The 18,292-nt window shown below is 44.8% G+C and overlaps 1 protein-coding gene and 1 long non-coding RNA gene across 2 annotated transcripts in view; one reads left to right on the forward strand and one right to left on the reverse strand.

The window, feature by feature from the left end:
* Nucleotides 1–6,851: 6,851 nt before the first annotated feature.
* Nucleotides 6,852–15,464, reverse strand: LOC307212740. Its single transcript, XR_013837162.1, has 3 exons — nt 14,933–15,464; nt 7,369–8,099; nt 6,852–6,929 (listed from the first exon to the last, which is right to left on the reverse strand). It is a non-coding gene; the product is annotated as an uncharacterized lncRNA (long non-coding RNA).
* Nucleotides 15,465–15,896: 432 nt separating this feature from the next.
* Nucleotides 15,897–18,292, forward strand: part of MBOAT2 (membrane bound glycerophospholipid O-acyltransferase 2) — a 74,885-nt gene continuing 72,489 nt past the window's right edge. The window contains exon 1 of the mRNA XM_079969906.1: nt 15,897–16,263. Coding sequence (XP_079826032.1) covers nt 16,192–16,263 — 72 coding nt within the window. The 5' untranslated portion in view covers nt 15,897–16,191. The remainder of the gene's footprint in view (nt 16,264–18,292) is intronic.

Here is an 18,292-nt window from a genome sequence, read left to right on the forward strand (position 1 = left end):
GTTTGCAAACTGGAACACTTACGTCCGGGTTTGCGGCGCTCAGGAGCAGATTTGTTGGACAACTAAGCCATTTGAGAACAAAGGTACCACTGTACTGTACATCTTTGATAACACTCATCACATAGGCAGGAGATACCGTAGATGTCTTGCTAATTGACAGTGGAATTCTCTGCCTCCTTTAGATCAGCCTTCCTTGACCTAGCACCCTCCAGATCCTTTGGACTACATTTCCCATCAGCCCCAGCTAGCATGGGCGATGGTAAGGGATGATGGGAGTTGAAATCCAACATCTGGAGGGAACCAGGTGGAGAAAGGTCGGCTTAGATCAGGATTTCCCGGACTTGGGTCCCTGGCTATTGTTGGACTATAACTCCCAGCATCCATAGTTAGCAGGACCAGTGGTCAGAGATGATGGGAATTGTAGTCCCCAAAAAACAGCTGGAGACTCAAGTTTGGGAAACCCTGCTTTAGATACTGCTCTTTTTATTTATTTTTTAAAAAGTGATACAGTTTTATGATCACTAAGTAGCTACACGATTCCTTTAGTATGTTGTTGTTGTTGTTTAGTCGTGTCTGACTCTTCATGACCCCATGGATCAGAGCACGCCAGGCACTCCTGTCTTCCACTGCCTCCCGCAGTTTGGTCAAACTCATGCTGGTAGCTTCAAGAACACTGTCCAACCAGCTTGTCCTCTGTCGTCCCCTTCTCCTTGTGCCCTCAATCTTTCCCAACATCAGGGTCTTTTCCAGGGAGTCTTATCTTCTCATGAGGTGACCAAAGTATTGGAGCCTCAGCTTCACGATCTGTCCTTCCAGTGAGCACTCAGGGCTGATTTCCTTCAGAATGGATCGGTTTGATCTTCTTGCAGTCCATGGGACTCTCAAGAGTCTCCTCCAGCACCATAATTCAAAAGCATCAATTCTTCGGCAATCAGCCTTCTTTATGGTCCAGCTCTCACTTCCATACATCACTACATTTTAATATAGCCTAAGCAAAAAGTCTTATGGAATCTTAAAGGCTAATTTTTTTTAATGGCATAAGATTTTGTGGATTAGAGTTCACCAGATGCATAGAGCGGAGTCCATGAAATGAAGTGCATGAAAATGAACTATGATAATTTCATTAAAGCTTATCAGTGTATGTAAAATAACGACAGTGGTTATTCACAAAGCAGAGCTGATAACGCAGACATTTGTCATTAATGAGCTACCACCTATAGTAGGATAAACAATATTGATCTTCATTCAAGCGAATTTTGCGGGTTGTAACTGAGCTAGAAAAATGCCTAAATTATCAGGTTATTTCAAACAGTAAAGAGAGAACGGGGAAAGCAGAGAAGTAATATTATATATTATAAGCTGTGTGTCTGAATTATTAACTCTTCTCAAAATCATCAGAACTGGAGACTTTCCCCCACCCCCAATTGGATTGTACATCCAGCAGAGAAGTCTTAACGGAAATGACAAAATAATGAATTGTGAGCAATAGATCGACTGTTGAATTTGCAGAGTCCCGTGCACAGCGGAATGATGAGGAATACGTGTACATACTCTAAATTGCTTTATTTACATTTCAAAGCTGGTGGATTACAGAAAAACATCTTGCCTCTGCCGGAGCAGAAAAGGCATCCTCTCTCCTCTGAAGCACAGAGAGAATCACTGTGTGAGAACAGTGAAAAGCAGGAAAACCAGTGTACGTCACATCCAGTCTCCCTTTCCCGTGGGAAAAACCCAACAGTAATGCTGTCTGGAATGTAAACATTGTCTTGTGACAAGCATTTCGCTGCACAGTGAAGAGAGCAGAAACCAACATCCTCCCCCTTTCTGTGAACATCACTGGGCAGCGTGTTCGTACAATATCAGTACAAACCCAACTTCTGCACATAGGTACAGTGTTGATCCCTTGATACAATCTTGGACAATACATCAGCAGGAATTTCATTACCTGGCATATAGGACACCGTTACGAGTCCCTTTTGAATACATTCCCTAGCATGTTGCAACTTCAATTGCAAGTGCTTCGTGCTTTGCTTACAACCTTCAGAATTCAGCAAAGCCAAACATGCTTTGTTGTCCTGGTAAACCTGGATTGGACATTTGACAGGAATTTTTATGTCTTTGCACAATTGTAACAACCATTCACAATCCTTAAGTGAATAAGACAGTGCATTCAGTTCAGCTTCACAAGTACTTAAGCTAACTGTTGTTTGCTTCTTGCATGACCAATCAAATAGACCCTGATTGTACATGTAGCAAACTCCAGACGTGCTTTTCCTGTCTGTAGTGTCACTTCCAAAACTTGCATCTGCAAATATCTCAAGACCACCAGACTTCTGATTGTTAAATCTCAGTCTGTAATGCACAGTGCCTTTCAAATAGCGCGCTATACGTTTCAGAGCTTTCCAATCCTTAACAGTAGGATTGTTGACTTGTCTGCTTAGCAAATTACAGCTAACAGCAATGTCTGGTCTTGAACATCTGGCAATGAAGTTTAGCTTGCCTAGCACACTTCTGTACAGTGTAGTGTCAGAAAATGCTTCTTCAGTGTCATCTACCTGATAACCTGTTGTCATTGGTGTGTCTACAGGGTTAGCATCCATCAGGTTTAGTTTGCCTAACACATCAGCAATTTTCCGTGACTGGTGTACTAGAATGTTACCATCTTGATCTCTCTCTATTTCCAGAGACAGGTAGTTGTTTACCTCACCAAGATCTTTCATGTCAAAGTGTTCTTTCAGTTGAGCTAGGGCGTTATTGTACATTGTGACATCTTTCCAAAAGAATAATAAATCATCAACATAAAACAAACAATACAGTTTCTTTTGCCCCTCCTCTTTGACAAATACACATGGATCAGCTTTCCCTTGCTGAAAACCTAGAGAAAACAATACCTCAGTGAGTTTTGTGTGCCAACACCGTGCACTTTGTTTGAGACCATAAAGGGACTTTTTCAGAGCACAAACAAATCCCTGTTTTACCTGTACGCCATCAGGTGGAAGCATATAAAGTGATTCATCTAGAGATCCGTACAGAAAAGCTGTATTCACATCGTGGTGACTAATGTGTAGATTCTCCTCTGCAGCTAGCTTGAGCATAAGCCTAATGCTCTCATACCTCGCTGTGGGTGAGTAGGTCTCGTGATAGTCTTCACCTGGTACCTGTGCAAAACCTCTGGCTACCAATCTGGCTTTGTGTCTGACTACCTTGCCATTTTGATCAGTCTTCGCTTTGAAGACCCATTTGCTTCCAAGCAGTTTCATTCCTGGAACTACTGGAACAAGTTCCCATGTTTTGTTCCTTTCCAAGGAATCAAGCTCAGCCTTCATGGCATTTAACCATGGCTCAGCTTCCTTTGAATCCAAATCCTGGATTTCTTGGAAATTTGAAGGTTCAAATACCTTCTTGGAGCTTTTAACAGCTGTTACTGCTATCTTGGCAAACTCATCAGCAAATCTCTTTGGAGGTCTGCCTTTTGTGGCTCTTTGTGACCTGCGAATTAGCCTTAGGTCTTCAACACTCTCCTCTTCCTTTTTAGGAGAAAAGTGACCTATCGTGAACAATGGTTCCTCCAATTCTTGATCAGAGCTTTCAGAGGGTCGCATAGAGGCTTTCGCACTCTTGAAATCCTCTGAATCACCTGATTCAGTTTCAGACTCAGAATCAGAACTTTTATCAGTGGGTGTGGGTTGTTGCGGTTGCTTTTGACTATCCTCAGTCTCGTCACTTACATCAGGATAACATTGGAAAATTCCCACATTCTCCCCCCACTTGGCATTGTACTCAACACTTCTTGTGAGCTTAATAGTCTTAGAGCCAGTCATCCTTATTCTGTAAGAACCTTTCTCATAACCTAGAAAGATACCATGCAAACCACGCTTGTCTAACTTGGAGTTTTGTGGTGAGTGAACCCACATGTCAGAACCAAAAATTTTCATGTGTTTGATGTATGGTTTCTTGCCAAACATCTTCTCATAGGGGGTACAACCAATCGCTGAAGATAACCTGCGATTATAACTGTAAACAAAACACGAGAGAGATTCGGCCCAATAACTCTCTGGAAGATTTGCATCATGCAGCAAGGTTTTTAACCCTTGAAGCAATGTCTGATTTGCTCGTTCGGCAAGTCCATTCTGCCATGTCGAGCGAGGACTAGACAAATCGTGTTGAATTCCTTTCTCAGACAGAAAAGTTTCAAACTGCTGAGAAGTGAATTCTCCTCCGCGATCACTGAAAAGGGTTTTTACCTTCTTACCATGCACATTTTCCAACCAAGCACAGAATTCCTTGAACCTAGGAAAAGCCTCTGATTTCTGCTTGAGATTGTACACATAAATATACCTGGAAAATGCATCAATGAGAACCATGAAGTACCTATTTCCACCCAAAGAGGGCGCTAGTGGTCCAACCAAATCAGCATGAACAATTTGGTGTGGTTCTGTAGCTTGCCTACTAGACACCTTACCTTTCGCAGCCATTTTCATCTTGTTTGCTGCGCATGCCTTGCACTTCATGTGGTACCTGCAGGGTTTAATAGTCATACCTTCAACCAAGGCAGGCATTTTAGATACTGCCTCAAAATGCAAACGACCAAATTTTCGATGAAAATCATGAATACATTCTGCATGCAAACTTTCGTTAGAACCTGCAATGCAACAAGTGTCATCCTGCACAACATCATAATACAAAACATATAAACGATCAACATATTCAGCATACAATACATAATCATTTTTCTTTGTGATGATGCACCTTTTGTTCTTAAAGGAAACGTCAATTTTCCGCTCATTCAGCTGTCCAACGCTGAGCAGATTATGTTTAGCATCTGGTACATAAAGTACATTCTGTATCGATAAGTCCAAACTGTGAAGAACTACAGTTCCATAGCCTTTACTGGGGATTGTGTGGTCATCCGCTTGGTGAATCGCACCTTCTTGCAGTGTAAAAGACACGAACAGTCGCTTATCGTTGCACATGTGGTGCGTTGCTGCTGAATCAACAACGAAGAAAGATCTAGACGTCTTCTGGACCTCTGCAACTTTTGGAGTGAAGCGTGAGACCATTGCTTTGTGCTGCGTTGTCCTGGACACCGGACCTTTGCCTCTGCTTTGGCCTTTTCCACGCGATGAGCTTCCGCTGCGCTGCTCTATCTTGGCCCTGGGATATCTGCATTCCCTCTTCATATGGCCTAGACGTCCACAGGAGTAGCATTTCATTGCCTTCAAAGCTTTGGCGCCATCTGGTGGTTCCACTGCACTCTGGGATGACGTCTGTGAAGACTCCCCCTTTCCCATGCAGTCAGCACCCCGGCAATCTGCTTCATTCTGAATCACGGCAGTAATATAATCCACTGTCAGCTGAGCGGTAGGCTGTACAGCAATCTGAGTCGCAACAGACTCCCAACCTGAACCCAAAGATTGTAGTATCATGAAGGAATACACAGCCTCTGGAAAGTTGAGTCCTCTCTGTTGCAGCTCATGTCTCAGATTCTGCATCTCCATCAGATGTGTACGCACATCTCCACCTTCAGCAAGAGCCATATTATGCAGCTTGTTAAAGTAAAACATAGTAGATCCAGCTTCTGTCCTCAAGTGAGCCTCTCTCAAAGCGTCCCAAATTTCTCTGGCTGAGGTCTTATCACGCAATAGACAGAGCTCTTCTGGGGATACTATCAATGTAAGAGTTCCCCTTGCTTTGGAATCTTTAGCTTCCCATGCATCTGTAATTGGAGCTGGGGGGGGGGGTGTCTGTAATAACTTCAAACAGACCCTCTTTCCGCAGAATAGCCTCTGCATAGAGAACCCAGTCCGCATAGTTCTTCTTATTGAGCTTGGGAATCCCACAAGCATCCTGAAGGGCAATCATGACTCTGGCATTAGCCTTCTGCATCATCTCTGCTGCTTTAAACAAGCTGCTTTATACAAGCTGCGTCTGTGCTGCTTCAAGCCTCATTCCAAAGGCAAGTTCAAAACAGCCTCTGCCTGTGAGCCTGTGCCACTCTGCTTTACTGCAGCTGCCTCAAACATCATTCCAAAGGCAAGTTCAAAAGTGCTTTCTCTCTGCTGCCTTAAATCAAGCTGCGTCACTGTTTTCTGCAGCTGCTTTATCCCAAAAGCACTTTTAAAAGTTACTTTCGATTTCCCCAGCATAGCCTTCGCCTTTGATCCTTTGCCTGTGCCCGGCAAACGGACATAAAATGTCAAAGTCCAGCCATAAAGCCATTAATTAGATGCAGGCAGGCTGCCCGGAGCAGTAGCACATACCTCATCAATCATCTTGACGTGCAGAGCAGATACTGTTCCTCTGCCGCTGTTCCGAATCTTTGCTCCTTTGTTCCTTTGCCAGGAGCCCGATTCTACCTCTTGGCGTTTTTCTGGGCCCATAACCATGAATGTTGAATTTGCAGAGTCCCGTGCACAGCGGAATGATGAGGAATACGTGTACATACTCTAAATTGCTTTATTTACATTTCAAAGCTGATGGATTACAGAAAAACATCTTGCCTCTGCCGGAGCAGAAAAGGCATCCTCTCTCCTCTGAAGCACAGAGAGAATCACTGTGTGAGAACAGTGAAAAGCAGGAAAACCAGTGTACGTCACATCCAGTCTCCCTTTCCCGTGGGAAAAACCCAACAGTAATGCTGTCTGGAATGTAAACATTGTCTTGTGACAAGCATTTCGCTGCACAGTGAAGAGAGCAGAAACCAACATCGACACCTTCTTCATCGTGATATGAAGACAATATGAGACTGATTGAGGGAACAATAACCTCAACAAAGCTTTGAAGTGGTGGGAAAATCAATGCTCACGGCTCTAAAAGCAACTCACATTCTTCCTTGTGGGAAGGAAAGGGCAGAGCATTCTGAATTTTTATTATCTTTCCATGCAAGTCCTAGCAGGTAAAACCCATAGTAGAGCATCTCCTGTAGCAACCTGTCAGGGAACTGCCATCGGAGCCAGAGGCGGAGGCAAGGCTCCAAAGCGATGCAGGAGAAGGGCCCAGCAGGGAGAGGGGCAGCTCATCGGCGGGGGAAGGAAATCAGCGTAACACCAGGGATAAAGGGGGGCGGATGGGGGAGTCGGCGAGCGGGCTCCAGGACTCATCACTGGAGACTAGCGGGGAGAGCACAGGTCCTCCGCTGCCCACACCCACCCTGTGGAGAAGACTCCTGCGCAGGGAGAGTAGGAGGAGACTTGGCGTCAAAGAGCTTCTATGCTGGAAGAGGTTCAAAAAACGCCCACTGATGGATTCTGCTAGCGACTGAACAGCCACGAAGTGAAGGGCTGTCCAGCCAGACAGGTTTAACCAGGCTACCTAGCCAGGACTGGCGGCAACTTACGCACGAGCAACCCCTTATAACCATTACACAACCCATTCCTTTGCTAAGCAGATTGCCAGAATGGCCAGCTGAGCAGCTCGCTGTTAAAAGATAGTTCCTTGATATTTAGAGATCTTTATTCAATGCCTTGAAGAAGATAGCCAGGTTGAGAGCTTAGGAAGGTCATCCCTGCTTTAGCTAAGAGGAGGGAGAAGATGTATATTGATCATGTGAAGAAATAAGCTTTTACAGTTTGGAGCAAAGCCAGGCTGAAGATACTGTGTTAGATGTGGGGCATCTCTGTCCGGGTGTCTTGTTGAGGAAATTTGCTGCCTGACAAGAGTGCCTCTGTGCTTCCAGTTATGCTCTGCTTGCACATTTGTATATAAAGCAAATATTTCAAAGGTGCATGCCTTGCATGAAAAAGGCTCAAAGTTCAATCCTGGCATCCCTACGTGGAACCAGAAAACATTCCTGTCTGAAAACCTGCTGTCAGGCAGTGTTGACAATACCCAGCCAGATGGGTGGGGTATAAATATTTATAATCATCATCATCATCATGGGCTAGATGGATCAGTGGTCTGACAGCATGTGGCACCTTCCTCTGTTCCTCATTCAAAGCAAACAAAAACATTCGAGAACAGTGCCACTGGAACTCCTCAACGCACAGAATGATTGGAAGCAGCCAGCAATGTTATGTTGAGCCAAGGGATAAGGAATCATCTAGCTCTTGTTAGAAGACCAATGGTTTTACTTTCAGTTGGCAGGAGAGGAAGGAAATCCCCTGAAATGCATAAATTTAAGATAAAACAAAATAAAAAAATTCCTTCTAGTAGCACCTTAAAGACCAACTAAGTTAGTTCTTGGTATGAGCTTTCGTGTGCACGCACACTTCTTCAGATGCATGCACACGAAAGCTCATACCAAGAACTAACTTAGTTGGTCTTTAAGGTGCTACTGGAAGGAATTTTTTAATTTTGTTTTGACTATGGCAGACCAACACGGCTACCTATCTGTAACTAAATTTAAGATAGTTACTATAATGAGATAACCTTCCTTATAAGTGTAATGATTATGGAAGGAAGTAGTAAACCACAGATAGAGAATATGAGTGGAATTAAAAATCATCACAAGTGTGGTGATATTTCCAAATGAATTATTCTTTAATTTGGCACTGTTAAGATGCATGCAGCTGCCAGGAAATGTGTGTAGCAAATGTGATGGAATGAACAAACATATGACCAATCTATGATCTCCTTTCAATTTATGTTTAATATTTGGTTTATCATTTTGCAATCTCAATATGCCAGGGAAGCTGCAGAGCTCCAGGGGCTATGGAATCTATCTGTCTATCTACCTACCTACCTACCTACCTACCTACCTACAGTAGTACCTGGGGTTAAGTACTTAATTCGTTCCAGAGGGCCGCACTTAACCTGAAACTGTTCTTAACCTGAAGCACTACTTTAGCTAATGGGGCCTCCTGCTGCTGCCGCGCCGCCAGAGCACAATTTCTGTTCTCATCCTGAAGCAAAGTTCTTAACCTGAAGCAATATTTCTGGGTTAGCGGAGTCTGTAACCTGAAGCGTATGTAACCTGAAGCGTATGTAACCCGAGGTACCACTGTATCTATCTATCTCTATGTATATATCTATATCTAAAAGCTGCTATCACCCATTTCAACTGGAAGCCCAAAACTCATTCAGTCACAAATGAATCTACTATCAAGAATGCTCATAATGTGAACATAATGTGAACATAATGTGAACAGAAAAATCGCTCTCCCGGATGAGACCAAAGGTCTAGCAGGAAGACTGCTCAGAAGCCAGTGCATCCCTGGGATCTATGTCACATATACACTCATGGATATTGTCACAGGGCCACAGCACTGCCTTCCACCACACCTCAAAACCACCAGATGGTTTCTATGAATAACTGCAGAGTGAACACCCGGGCCCTGTGGGAAGAGACTTGGCCTGTGTGGTATTTAAATAAGCCACCTATGGCTGAGGTGACATAATTTATCACCGTAACAGATTCCATTTCACTTCCTCTGTCTACAGTAGGATTCCTATTTGGGGAAGACTTCTTGGTAGTGGCTGGTTGTGGTGAGGTCAGCTGTGGGCGACCAAAGTCTGCGGTGGACATCTCCCTCGAGAGGGCTTCTCTCTTCCCTTATGAGGGCATGAAAGAGGCCTGAAACTGGGCCGGGAGCCAGGTAACAGTGAGGAAGGCCTGGAGCTTGCCGTGACATGCCTTTCATGGCTGCCACCCTTATTAGAATCCCTCGTATTATTTAGCACAACAACATTTGGTGCTATGGGCTGTTTGCAAAAGAAGGAACAGAAAAGGAACTATATTAAGCATGCTGTCTGTCTCTGCAAACAGTAATTGCTTGAGTGGCATCACATTTGGCTGCGTTCAATGACTTCTTGTCATGAAAGTATGACTTACTTCCCACTCAGCCTCATTTGAAATGCTTTCATCAAATAATAATCCTAATAATCCCAACAACTTGACTGTGAGCTTTAAAATCTATGCCTATGGCTGCTTCATAGCTGAGAGAGAAAAGAAAGCATTTCCTAGAGATTGTTTTTGTGTTGGGTTGCCATATTTTGAAGAGCAAAAAAGAGGACACAATGGGCAACTTCTACTTTTAACTATGGATCGCTATGACAACTCTACCTATGAAAAAGAGAATGTGCCCTGGAAAAAGAGGACATATGGCAACCCATGCCAGTGCTTGGCCTCTCTTCCTGCATTGGCCTTGTCCATCTGTAAGAGCAGCTTAGGCCACTTCCAGATGTTCTGTTTAATGAATATTCTTCCTGAATTGTTTTCACAAAGTTTGTAGGGAGGTTAGACTGCATTGCTTCAAGCAATGTTTATCCCATTCTTTCCAGTGCATTTCCCCATCACTTTTCTTGTTGCAAAAAGTCTTGATTTGGGGGGTAAGCAGGTTTGTGGTGCAAGAGTGCCAAATGAGCTTTAATTTTGCAATCTGAATTTGCTGCCGTGTGATTGGATCCCACCCCAAAATAGAGAGTCTGGAAGCTCCTTTAGGCTCCTGAGCAAGGATTGTGGTAATTCTGCATTGCATCCATGGTGCATTCCACATCAAGGAGCATTATCCATTCCTTCAGATATCACGGTTGTATGAGCAAGCCTGTTGTATCTTCCTGCTAGTTCTTTAAGCTTAATCTAGCCATTGGCAACCTCAGACCTCCAGATGTTTTGGGACTACAACTCCCATGATCCCTAGCTAACAGGACCAGTGGTCAGGGATGGGGATTGTAGTCCCAAAACATCTGGAGGGCTGAGGTTGACTATGCCTGGCTTAATCCTATCACTTGCTGTGGCCATAAAGGCTAAGAACACTCCAAGTTGGAGCCAACTGAGTTTTAAGTACTATATTTTCTCAAATATTTTTGCTTTGAAGATACATGCTTTAAATGGCATGTATCCTGCAAGAGTCTCATAATGAAGGGCACCAACCCTCCACACGCACCAACATTTTCACCATATGGACTCCCCCTCATCTAGGTAGTCTGTGGTGCCATAGAAATTTTGTCCTCCTATGTTTTTAAACAAAGAAAAACAATTTGTTGAATGAAAAGTAACTGCACTTGAGACAGGACAAATCTTCAGAGGTGTTCGAATTGGCGCAGTTTGGAATGGTTCAGTCTGCCATCTTGATTCAAAATGGTGTCCAGCAAGTTCCAGTTACGGACAAACCTGTCTCCACAATCTCCAGGTGAGTGATGGTATCTCCTTGGGTATCCAAATTGGCCCAGTCATACCAAACTGGGTGATAGTAACTTCAAGAAGCGCCGCCTGAAAAATCCTGGTTCCATATAGACATCATCCAACTTGTTCTTGTGCTGATTTTAGTGTGATTTCATTTTGACAGTGTCTTGGAGCTATAAAGTGGGATATAAATATTAAATAAATAAGAGATTCTGCCTGAAGACCAGGGAGCAGAACTTGTGTCAAGCTTATATCAAGCTCAGAGACAAACCACTGCTGAGGTGCAGTGCTGGCGTAGGCAGGTGGAAGCCCACAAGTAAATAATGTAGTTGAAGACAGACCAGGGGCTATGCTTTGGATCAGGCAAAAGAAAAAGAAAAAAGCAAGGGGCAGAGGCAAGGATCATGGTCAAACAGCGCCAGCCCAATATTTTGTTGCCTGAAGTGTAGCATCAAATGCCCCTTTTGTCTTACTCCCCATCCCTTGGTAGGGTGAAGACATTAACGTCTCTCAGATATCAATTCCTGGCTTTAGCTGTCTACCTAAATAACACTGCCTGAAGCTGTGTGTTTCACCTTCCTGAATGAAAAAGCTACCGTAAATGGCCCTGTCGGGCAAGACCCGATGTTTGCTATATGTGGAGAAATAGCTCTCCTGTTTCTACAGAAAAGGGCAAAAGTACACAGTACAAATAGAGTCATCATCTTAACTTCCTGCACAATATAATTTCCACAACTTCCCCAAGGACAATGGCAGTTTTTATTTTCTCTTCCTTTTGTTAATTGGGTAATGCTTATTTGCCTCCAGTTTCATAAAAGCAAAAGCTAGGCTTGTGCATCCTGTCGTTTTTAATTATGCCCTCGAGGTAGAATTCTTTCTCTTAGGATTTGGATTTAAAGAAATAAAAATAAAAGAAAATCCTTAAAAAATGATATCTGCAAATGACCAAGGTGTGGAAAGTGTGTTTTAAAACTCACTTAGATGAGTGTACTTAAGCAAGTGAATGGTACCTCTGGGATAGCCCAAACTCTGAATACACAATCAAACAAAGGAAGGCCAAATTGTTGAGCAAGGCTTTGAATATGGTGACTCAAAAACCCATTGTATCACACCCAAACTCTCTATCTAGTTAATATACAGTGGTACTTTGAGTTAAGAACTTAATTCGTTCTGGAGGTCCGTTCTTAACCTGAAACTGTTCTTAACCTGAGGTACCACTTTAGCTACCACCGCGCCGCCACCTCGCAATTTCTGTTCTCATCCTGAAGCAAAGTTCTTAACCTGAGGTACTATTTCTGGGTTAGTGGAGTCTGTAACCTGAAGTGTCTGTAACCTGAAGCATCTGCAGGTACCACGGTATTGAAAAGTGCTCTGAATATCAAACACAATGGAGATTACTGAAAAGCACAATCATTATTTCCCTAGCTGTAACAGAGGCTCTGCTGTGAAATAATTGTGGGCAGATTCAGCATTCTGAGTATTGATATTCAGAAATCAACACTTGAAGAGGAACTATGGAAAACGTATACTGAAACATAGCCAGATCTGTTATCCTAATGCTTGTACATGGGCTTCCTGCCAAGTGAGGTGAGGTAATTCAACACATGACTTGGAACATCTTTCTGGAAATGCCTTCTTGAAGACTCAGAGAGAGATTCTAAAGCAGAGGTGAGGAACCTCAGCTTGGGGGCCAAATGCGGCCTATTTATCTGGCCCTTGGGGTTCTCCACAGGATACAACCCTCTCTTCAAATGCTTTTGTCTGGCTGGAATGTGATAATGCCCCTTACTTGTCTGGATGAAGGATGGGAGTATGACTTTTGCATGGTTGGAATGCAGCCTACTATCCCAGGAGTACTCACCTGTGGCCCCACCCACTTTTCCTGACTAGTGATTCATATGCAATTAATTATATAAATTACATTGTCATTAGATTAATCCACCTCATTCACTGTGCACCATTCCGCAGATGGGGGCTACCCATGGCACTCGCAGAGCCAGGACAGGATAGTGACCCACGAGTCACTGGGGAGGCAGCATCACACCAAGGCCAGAACCGCTTGGCACCATGGCCTAGGAACACATCACCTAGGACTTTGGGGGGGCCTACAGTAACTGCATACAGTAATTGCTTATCTTACTTTTCCTTGAAAATATTCACAAAAGGAAAAGTCGCTCTTTGAAGTGAGAAAATGGTGAACGTAGCTTCAGAACAGGGTTGGGTAAATATTAAGGCAGGTTGTTCCATTGTTCAACTCTCCTTCCATTTTTTGAGTCATTAGAATCTATGACATTGGTTGTTGTACAGGACTAAAGACATGCTTCAAGTTATTCTGAGCAATGTCCTCCCCTCCTGCTTTTCGCACCTTTCCTGTGAAAATATTGGTAACTGATGGATTTTGAGATGTGGAGGTACAATTTAAATGCTCACATAGTGCATTTTGAGCAACAGAGGGAAATTTCTTTCTTTTTTTTTGAGGGCTCTTGGATGCTAGTGGGCTTACATGAATGTAAGAACAACACAGGACGGGGTGATGAACTTTTTTCAGCTGCATTCCTTTCTGGGGCTAGGGGCAAATCTGGGCAGATTTGCCTTTGTACAGTAGGCTAGTCTCTACAAACACGCAACACCGTTCTCTACCCTGTATTTAAAGTAACTAAAAAGCTTTACAACAGGTGAAGGACACACCTGAGCCAGTAAAAACACTCAATAACAGAGCTGGGGAAGGGTTGTGGGATGGGGAGAGTCCTGATAGAAGGGGGCACATTTGGTCACTGGGCCTAATGTTCTCAGCCCATGCTCTAAGATATCTGGTTAAACCCTCCCCCCAATATTAGAAGAGTTTGGATTTGATATCCCGCTTTATCACTACCCGAAGGAGTCTCAGAGCAGCTAACATTCTCCTTTCCCTTCCTCCCCCACAACAAACACTCTGTGAGGTGAGTGGGGCTGAGAGACTTCAAAGAAGTGTGACTAGCCCAAGGTCACCCAGCAACTGCTTGTGGAGGAGCGGAGACGCGAACCTGGTTCCCCAGATTACGAGACTACCGCTCTTAACCATTACACCACACTGGCTCTATTAGAATTTTTACTAATATAAAAATTAAATACCCAATTTGGTGGGTGGGGGTGGGAGCGAGTGCCAAGTGGTCTCCACTCCCGACATAGGATATCATACTACAGTTGCTTTTGGGCTTTGTCTAATGAGACAACACAGCTACCTGCAAATTGCATCTGCTTCTGAGGGATTTAATCAACTGCAGGAATAACTAATGAAATGGCTCAAATCCTCAAAAGAGAACTTGCTTCAAAATGTACTAGATGAATATTTGAACAGTTTTAGAAAAAACAATGGACAAAATTTGTAAGTAGCCAACTTTGGGGAAGGCCCTACAAAGCAACCATTACAGAGAATGAGACTCTAATTTCAGGTTCATGGGTTCGAGCCCCATGTTGGGTAACACATTTCTGCATTACAAGGGGTTGGACTAGATGACCCATTTGGGTCCCTCTCAACTCCACAATTCTATGATTCTGTTCAGGGTGAGAGGGATCCAGTTGCCCAGGCCCACCCCTTTACTTCAGAGGGCCTTAGGTGTTGCCTGGCAACTGCCAGCCAGGGACTGAAGGCTGCCTCTGCCATCTGGGCTGAGTGAGATCCCACCACTTAACCCCAGTCCCTTGCCTCAGAAAAGCTCAAAGGGAGTTGCATGAATGTCAGAAATCCTGCCTAGATAGTCCTGGTTCCTTGTGGATGCCATGCAACCTCTGCTCCTGCACCAGATTTTAGTGTGTTTATACGGAGAATATTTTACAAGCTGTTTTGAATGCCCCTGTAGGCTAAAAAGAAGGAAAGAAGGATGCAAGTACCTATATAAACCAACAGCAGTATTTTCCTGTGCCTGAGGACCTGGGTGTAAGGAAAGTATTCCTCTCACATGCACAGGCAAACCAGGTCGCACCTATCTTTTCGATCCCTCAGAATGGTTACTAACTACAACCTGGGCTTCTCCTCTCCGTCATGTCCAGGAACACACTATCCGCCCATTCCCTTGTTTTGCTGAACTCCCAACCCTGCACAAAACTTGCCAAGTTCCGTCACAAAGCCTTTGTGACGTTTTCAGCGGGTCCCAGCAGCGAAGGTGCCGCGGCGCTGCTGCTGCTGCTATTTTCGAAGTGCATGGCTTCTTTAAAAGAGTGTATTCATCTTTGCAGGTGGCTTTTGGGACACATACACACACACACACACACATGACCCTGAAAAATGCTTGCAAGGGGGAGATGACCCTGCTAAATGATTGCAAGGGCCACGGCGCAGGGGCGGGCGGACTTCCCTGCCTGGGATGCATCCCCCATAAAGGCAGACGGAACCCAAACCAGGTCGCCTACCTGAGAAGCACTCCGCCCCTTCCTATCAGCGCCTCTCCACTTCCCTCCAAAGCAACCTGCCCCTGTTGTGTCCCACACCCCATTAAACGAAGGGGCGCCCCGCTCCGACGCGCGCGCCTCTCCAGCTTGCCCCCGCGCCCCAACACCCCACTGAAACAAGTGCATGAACCCGCAGCCTCCTTCCTTCTCTCCCCTCCCCTCTCTTCCCCAGAAGCGGCCGCTTGCAAAGGCACCATCTTCCCCGGCCGAGCCAGCCAGCCAGCCTCGACCTCCCTCTCTCCCCTCACCCCCAACCCGCAAAAAGAAGCCTCCTCCTTTGCCCTGCCTCTGCTGGGCAGCAATTGGCGCTCTTCCCTGCGCGGCGCCTTCACTCAAGAGCAGGGTCGCATCCGGATTGAGCGCCGCCCGTGCCACTTACTGGCCCGCCTGGCTCCCGCCTCCTCGGGTGCCCCGCGATTGGGCGGCGGCGCTGTCACTTCGGAGTTTTCTCATCTCCCCCGTCCCGCCTCCCTTGTTGTCACGACGCCGCTGAGGGTTGGGGCTTTTTTTTTTTTCCTTCGCCTCCTCGCTGCCGCTGTTGACTGATGTTCTGAGGGGAGAAGCGGCGGCGGCGGCTGGTCCTTCTTCTTCCCGCTTTCCTCTCTCGCCCCGCTTCCCCATCCTTCCCGGGCCGGCCCCGGAGTTGCGGGGCGGGGGGTGGGTCGGGGGTCGGGGGGGGGGGAGAGCGAGCTTCCTTCGCCATGACCACCAGTACCACCGGCTCCACGCTGCTGCAGCCGCTCAGCAACGCCGTTCGGCTGCCCATAGACCAGGTGAGGATCGGCGGCGGCGGCGGCGGCTGCAGGAGCAGCAAAGAGCAGCCGCCCTCCTGCTTTTAGAGGGAATGAGAATAGGATGTAGTTCCTCCCTCCCCACCCCCCATCTTATCCCTTCCCCCTTTTTCTGTGTTTCCGAGCTTGCATTCCTCCCCCTTTGCAACCCCACCCCACATTGCCCACCCGAAAGTAGCAGATTCCCGCCCCCGGTCATTAGATTTTTACATGCTTTTCTGCATCTACTGCCTATCTTGCATCTCTTTTTTCCTCCCTGTGCAGTGCTGTGTATTGTGCGCAAAAAAGGAGGAATCTGGAGAGGGTGTGTGTGTGTTGGGGTGATTATGCATCTGCACACATCCACCCTTTTGTATGTGCCATCATGTTCTTAGGGTGTGTTATGTGTGGTTGCTTTTGCCTACCGTTTAGACAGCCGCCTCTTTTAAGCCGCTGCATTGGCAAAATTCTGTTGCTGAATAATAATAATAATAATAATAATAATAATAATAATTAAGCGGGTGTTTTAACTATCTCAAGGTCGTATTGTATTTTTTTTTTAATCATTGGGGAAAACAACGTTTTGGTTACAGGTGCTATAGGGAAGAGTGATAAGCTTATTGATGTGCATAAACTGCTACTTTCCAAACCGTGATCGATAAGCATTTAAATCACAGTTATTTCCCCAAAAGCAGCGTTGTTAGAAATGTACTTTGTGTACAACCCAGAGACTTTAAAATAGGAAACTGGGAACCAGAAGCCTTGAGCTATTTTGTTGGCTGTGGGGGAAGTCCTGGCTCTATTAAAACCTGTGGCAAAATTCCCATTTGACCTCCTTGGGGGGCAGAATTTCATCTTTTTCAGTTTGGCCTTGGGAGAAGCTGAGAGAGGGGCTTGTGGGGCGCCAGACATTGGGAAGCTTTAACGATTTGCAGTTAATGGGTGCTGTGTGCTGTAGTTGAATGCAGAGTATTTATTTTGTGAGTCTGCATAAAGGCAATGCATTGTAATATTTACACAGAAGCAAAACATGTGATAGTATGTGTATACTGATTTTCCCTTTCAGAAAAGCTGAAAATGCTAGGTGATGGCAAAGTTCGTAAACATTGCACATTACCTGTACTAAAGAAGAGTGCATGTCATTGGGGGAACTGAGGCACACAAATCAATTTACTTGTATATCCAGGGAGGGGGAGGGGAGAGATGTGGAACTACAGTTCTCAAGTTAAATCTGTGGGCGGTCCAGTGAATACCTTTACTTGTATTTGGTCACGCTGATACTTCTAATCTCATAGTGAGTAAACGATGGGTGTGAAAATTTATCTTCTCATTAAAAAAACACCCTTTATGTACCCCACAGTTTAAAAAAATGACTTGAGGCAGACTGTACAGATGTGTTTTTAGTAAGAGAGAAATGGAAAATTACTCTTGTGCTGTGGTGAAGAAAGCTCTACCCGTACAAAGGATACATTTACAAAATAATTGGTAGTACTTTCTGAAAAGTAGAAAAAGAGCAGTAGTAGTTTGGAAACACCCAAAAACTTTTTGTAATATCTTCTGAGCAGAGCTGAAAATTTCTGTGTTTAGGGTATCTGACAATAAACAAAACTAAAAGAAACTGTCAAAGCTGAATCAGGGGCTGAATGCATATGCCTTAACATTTGAATCCTGATAGTTTGAGAGTATGCCTTAACATTTGAATCCTGATAGTTTGAGAGTATGTGCTCCCAGGTACATGATGCAATATGATTCTGTTTTATGGACGAATGTAGGTTTTGCTGACAAAGGTTACAATCTGGTCAAAGTTAAGGCCTTTAAGACCCATTGATTTCATTGGAGGAGAACTTTTTACTGAAATCAGTGGCACCAAAATGTGCTTAACGTTGCCTGGAGTGAATTAATTACGTGCTTCATTCTTATATTAGGACAGGGATCAACTTTTGCTGTGCCGCATCTGCTAGGTTTCATCTACGTTTTTGCTAATACTGTTGGTATTTTAGCAGTTGAGTATAACGTCATGTCAACCATTCCA

The sequence above is a fragment of the Podarcis cretensis genome, assembly GCF_951804945.1.
Source record: "Podarcis cretensis genome assembly, chromosome: 3".
Lineage (NCBI taxonomy): Eukaryota > Metazoa > Chordata > Lepidosauria > Squamata > Lacertidae > Podarcis > Podarcis cretensis.